General features: G+C 34.8%; 1 protein-coding gene across 3 annotated transcripts in view; it reads right to left on the bottom strand.

Annotated features, from left to right (window-relative positions):
• The window catches only part of LOC108972795, a 45,264-nt gene that overhangs the window by 10,772 nt on the left and 28,052 nt on the right, over positions 1-6,440 (bottom strand). For all 3 annotated transcript variants that reach the window (XM_018939598.1, XM_018939599.1, XM_018939600.1), the window contains exon 4: positions 2,547-4,201. In XM_018939598.1, coding sequence (XP_018795143.1) covers positions 2,547-4,201 — 1,655 coding nt within the window. The remainder of the gene's footprint in view (positions 1-2,546; positions 4,202-6,440) is intronic.

Genomic DNA, 6,440 nt, shown 5'->3' with positions numbered 1-6,440 from the left:
CTCTGGTGTGTGAAACTATCGGAATAGATGACTTTTTGAAAGTATTTTCAACCTTTTTTGCAACTATTTCTGTAACCTCTTTACTCCTAGGTTCATAGTTGTCGCCTSGGAGTCGCCCTATACGAAATCTTTCAAACTGACAACACAAAAGAACATCCTGGTAAGTAGGTMACTGGGACTCAGAGAGATTGTACGGATATATGCCAAAMACAGGACATTTCTGTCTAAATTTAAATTTAGATACAGACATTTTGATTTCTGTGTTCTGTTGAGAGAATATAAGTGATATCACTCGGCGAAATCAACGACAAGAGTGAAGGAACTCCATGAAAAAATATTTATGTGGAGACCAGTCCGAACGTGTCGTATGGCGCAGGGAAATGCATATAAGTGATAGAACTCGGCGAAATCACCGACAAGAGTGAAGGAACTCGATGAAAAAATATTTGTGTGGAGACCTTTCCGAACGTGTCGTATGGCGCAGGGAAATGAATGTGAGTGATAGCACTCGGCGAAATCAGGCGCTAGATAGACAATTTCACGATTTTAGGCGAATTTCCGAAATTTCAAGGCCGGAGTTGGGGTTGAAGATGCAATCCGATCTCAAACCAAAAAGTTGCATTGGAATCAGGAAGTACTAAGGCAACTTTTCCGCACTATTAGAAATCCCGAATCGACCCACCCTATTGGCCACTTGCATAAAATGAGCACTGCTTTATTTATTTATTTTGTTAATTAAATACTGATATCCTGCTAAATTATTATATACGGGTCGTATAGCGATGGTACAAGGGGCTCTATCCGATGTGAAAATTATACAATTATTAATACAATTTGGAACGTAACATTCCTTTCATATTCCTATTTTACTCTGTGAAAATGAACGAAATCGGACTACAACCCCGCCTACTTCCCATATAACATCCATTTGATTATTTCACTTTCCAGTACACAAATAAAGAATTAAATAATATAACGCAATAAAATTTTGCGGCAATAATTCCCTTAAGTGGTTATACCAATGTGACGCATGAAAAATTAGGCGATTTTCGTGATCTTTTTTAATAGAAAGTACGCGATGGAATATTTCGAACTTCTTTGAACGTATATTTTCAGCTATATTTTAAAATTTCTTTTTATAAAAATGATGTAAAATAACGGAGTTATGGGCTGTCTTCTGAGGTGCTCAAAAAAAAAAGTGCCCCAACTGCTGGCATGATTCCGGTCGAATAATTAGTTGAAAAAATTTTAAAAGTTTATTGAACTTAAAGATATTTCTTATACAATGACCTACGATGTTTGAAAAAATATCAAGAATTAACAAAATTGCGTAATTTTGAAAAAAAAAAAAAAAGGTCGTTTTTTTAATGCCAAATTAACAATTTTCAACCAATCAAAAATATTCAGTTTTAATTTGAACTCAATCGGTTAATTTCTCTTTGAGTTTTGACACCAGCAATTTCGAAAAATTTCGTTTCGAGAAAAACGCGTTTAAAGTTTGCCATCCAAAACTATTCAAGATACGACCTTACCGATTTCACAGGATATTTATGGAAATATAAACTACCGAAAACAAATAGAAAAAAAAAAATTATTTGAAAATGTCACACTGATATAGGCCCTTAAAGTAAACCACATTTTGACCAACAAATCCACAAATCCAACCAAAACTGTTCAAGCCCCTAGGTACCGAACACGTGGACTCGATACCAGTAGTTGACTTTTGACCGAAAATATCGTTCAATGTGTGAGATATGAAATTGAAATTCGCACAGAATCCTTTTCTGGCAATATAATTTCATTCTGCCTAAAATGGGTTGAATCGGGTCAATACTTTCCTGAGCCCCCATATACCTAATATAAAGATTTTAGAACTTATAGGTGACTTTATGCTGGATATATTCGCCAATATTTGGGCCAACTCAATGAAAATTGTAGACCATGTTTTATTCATAACAGTGTTTCTTAACGCCTAAAATAGATACAATTGGGCGATAACTTTAAAAAACTCTAATACGTTTAATCAATCAGGACGTCCACTCCTCATATAAGAGTTATGTTCAAAAGTAGTGAAAGTGCGGCAAGGTACACAGAAATAAGCCATGCTTTCTTATACTACACAGCACCTTTTTGGTATATGGATGCAGTATATTGTAGACAAAGAAGCTACAGACTTGTTAGAAGGAATTCCATATATCAATATCAGGATACCTATCAATGTCTTCTATCGAACTTTTTCACAGTGAGAACTTTTTCACAGTGAGTGATTATGGTTAAAAACATAATGAATTTTTCAGCATCCCGAGAACTATGCAGTTATAATTTTTATTGATTATTGAATTCTCGAGAAACCATTTTAATATAATGTTTTGTTAATGCCCGATAGTATTTCCTCAGCTTTGTTCATTTATATTCGAACATAGGACTTCCTTACATCTTTCATATTAAGATTTGATACACCTGGAAAATATTTCAGGAACCCTATCGCCATCTTTGAGTCTTGCCAAATGCGAGATTTATATTTTATTTAATCATAATAAACTTACCGGCAGAAAGGCGTCGACACTCTCCTAAAGGCAGCCATTGCGGTGAGGTATCATCCCTAACTGAAGAATAGGGTGGTCGATACATGTCTTCATTATTTATTCGATGAGAATATTTTTCGCAATTTTGTGATTTGGCTAAAACGTTAATAAGTTTAAAAGACTTCCAAAAGCTAACGGTTCTTTCTTGAACTATAATGAGCACATCCATTTCATAATATATATAATCAATTGCACCATTTACCGGTTTCACAGGATTATTTAATTGGTGACTGGGTGTACTGAGAAAATGAATACCCAAGGGTAAAGCGCTTTGGGTACTACTATCTTTGGTTCGAATAACACAGGCCATATCATTTTGATCCGATTTAAGCTCGTGTGATATTTGACTAGGACTATCAATTTTATTTAATTTCAGTAACGTCGCCTCGTCATAACTATTGGTTGTTGATGAAACAACAACGGTGTCATTATCAAGGTTGCATATTGGGGGATTTATTTTGGTATTATTTTTCCTGCTGTTTGCTAAATCTACTGATGAAAGCATTGGAAACGATTTTGATCTAAGTCGACGTCGTCCAGTCGAGGTAGTTTGGACTTTTTGGATCGGCGATGAAATGCAATACAATTCTGGACTTTCAGTAGACGTGTCGGGTGGAGATTGTGTGCCTTTATTTGTTAGCTTACCTTTATGAACACGTTTGTATTTTTTTTTATAACCTTGATTCTTTACTTTTTCTGATGTGGGACCCTTTGTTTTAGATATATTGCTTTTGGATGTTGAAATTATACTGCAATGCTCAGATTTTACAATACTAACACTGGGTTTTGCACTCTTTTTAATTTTATTAGGTGCTGTTTTAATTCTTTTTACCAACAATATTTTACGGTTTCGAAGTTGGCGATGATTTTTTATCTTATGCCAAGGTGTAGCGACAGCCAATAATTTTCGAAGGCGATCCTTTTTCTTTTGCTTTGAGTGTAATGGCATTTCTTGTTTCTGTGCATCCGATGATTCGATATTATTTATTTTAGCATCATTAACAATTTTTTCAATGCATTCAACATCTGTTTCATGTGAAAGTTTATTATTTGGCATTTTTTTCTCAGCAGAAAAAGTTTCAACGTCCACCATACGATTATTTTCGTGTTGGAAGCCTTGCCGCGGGTCAGGATTATGTAAAGTGTCCACGATGTAAATACTTGGCTTCATTTTACGCGAGGCTTCTAAATATTTTTTGAACTTGTTATGTAACTGTCGTTTAATAGAATTCTGATGTTCTATACTATTCGAAGTCAAGGTATATTTAAATGATGAGCAAGCACTGTTTTGTGTTGGTGAAGGTCTATATTCAGTGTCTAATACATTATTGTTTCTTTGTGATTCATTTGGTGTGGGATTGCTATTAATCTCATAGTCGTAAATAATATCACTAACCGATGAGCGGGGACATGTTGAAGTACCATTTGAATTTGTTGTATTATGTTTCAAATGGCGTAGCAGCGTTTTGTGCATAACATCTTCTTCTATGAATTTCTTGGGGGCTTTGGAGGATACATTGCAAATGATATTTTCTTGTTCCGTGATATTTTTTCCATTCCCTTCTGCTAAGGTACACGAGCATTTTTGATTTTGTGGAGGCTGAGACTCTTTAATTCTGAAAGTATAAAGTAAACATATTTTCATCCCAATTGGTAAATATGCTTATATTCACAAATATACATTTGTATAAATGCACCGGCAGCAGTGCAGTAAGAGTGCCAGCGGGAGCTCAAGGCCGAGCTGAGCGTAAATTCGCGTGTTGGGTAAATGCGAAAATGCGCTCGGCTCGGCTTTAAGCGTCCACTCTGCCGGCAGCCTAGGGCCTCGCTTTGAATCGTTGCGCTTTGTTTTTTCGAAGTGGCGTCGTTACGGAACTAAGTGTGTCTGAGGAGTATACCCTGAAAGCCGAGTCGAGAGCGCGTACATTTTCATCTGAAATCGCACAGGCAGCGCCAAGTGGACGTTGACCAGAGCCGATGCCAAAGCTGATCAATGCGAGAAAAGCATTTTGAAGCGTTTTTTGGCACCTACTCGCGTGTGGCATAGTTAATTTGTATGTTGATCTCATATTTTGTTTACAAGGGATTACCAGGATTGTGTTAGAACAATATTTAGAATACACACTTTTAATATTTTCAAGGTAAAACTCATGGCGGGAATTCCCTTATCCAATTCTTTATTATATACCCGCTATTAATATATTTAAGGCCAAATTTATGAATTACAAGGGATATTTCCTAACTTATCGGGAAGTAGTAAATACCTGTATTATTTTCGTCCAATTTTTCTTTCTTGTACGCACAAAACATTCATTAATTAATTTCTTGTTTTAAATAAAATGTTATTCGAACTAAGTCCTCCGGTAAAAAGAAACAGTTTCGAACAAGAAACAGTGTAGATCAAAACAGTATAATAGCAAAAAACGCGTCGAATTCGCCGCTAAATTTTGCATCCACTCTGCAGTACATAAAATGGATCAGTACTAATATGCTCAAGAAAGATTCTCATAAAAAAGAAACGGACGGCGACAGTGTAAGTCAATTTTCTTGCTTTGATAATTTTGTGTAATCAAATTAAAAACGGGAGCTACAAATTTTTTATAATTTCCTTCTTCTTTTTTATGAATCCCGTCTTTGTCTGTATCAGAGATGAGCAGATCACTCCATTTGACATTCAACTTGCCCTCATATAAACGTTGAGATGTAAACATCGAACTTTTAATATTTTTTAAATTGAACTCTGCACACGACTTCTTCTTCGGAGGAAGAGGGCAAGTGAGTCTTGCTGCCCTTTCATTTCATGATACATCTCCCCCTCCGGTGGCCCAATGACGCCCACCTCGTCTTTATGTAGCAGCTTAGAGGGAATGGGGACTTAATTGAGTTGATTTCATTGGGCATGCAAAGTGCTGTTTAGTGTCATGCGCCTACTCATTTAATGAAATACATGCAGTGATGTGTGATAAAATAAAGCCAGACAATCGCCGACGATATTACTTCATTTAAAATCAGGGAAAGAAAAAAAAGTTATTGCATAATATTTTCCAAAAAAAAGTTATTACGAAGGGTCGGGTATATGTGATGTAGTAATAGAAATTTTTCTTTTTTTGAAGACTACATAAGTATGTAAAAAACTTGATTTTTTTTTATCTTGACAAAAAAATCGTTGTATCTTGATTTTTATTTTCGTTTACTAATAAGAGTGATTTGATAGTTATACGGTAAATTTTCATTTTTGCCTTTGCGATTTAAAATATAAACAATTAAATTAAATATTCTGAGATGTTAAACAACTTTTGCAAGATAACATTTTATACAAAAAATTAGTAAACGATTTTAATTAATTATAATATATTAAAAATTAACGAAAGGGTTTAAATTCATTGTTCGACGAAGCCGTCAACCGATGAAAGTCTTAGACTCACTTAGTTTATATTTTGGGCATTTCTCAAGTTCAAAAAATTTAAAAATATAAAATTTTGTAAAAATAATTAAAAACCTTCGCAGAAGGATCCACTATCAAAGCTGCCCTAAAAAATATAATAAAGGGTAAGTATAAAAAAGTTCCAGCCTTACAAAAGCTAATAGATGCGGCAAAAGAAATGGATGTTCCTGTTATCACACCAATCTTACGTCATTGTAAAAAAGAAAGTACACCACTTAACGCTTATTTAGAACCCTTTGGAAATTTTAAGCAATTACACTAATTGGAAAACACTATACACTGATGATTCTAAGCACAATAAAATCGTTGCCTTCAGCGTTGTTACTATACAACAATTATGTCTGCTATACTATTATCTTTCGCCTCAGTTTTTACAGCAGGAGCAACAGCTTACCAGATATCAATAAGGA

This window comes from Bactrocera latifrons, unplaced genomic scaffold, assembly GCF_001853355.1.
Source record: "Bactrocera latifrons isolate USDA-ARS-PBARC rearing strain unplaced genomic scaffold, ASM185335v1 scaffold_426, whole genome shotgun sequence".
In the NCBI taxonomy this organism is placed as follows: Eukaryota; Metazoa; Arthropoda; class Insecta; order Diptera; family Tephritidae; genus Bactrocera; species Bactrocera latifrons.
Note: the sequence above shows the minus strand (reverse complement) of the source record. Positions and strands in the feature narration are given on the sequence as shown.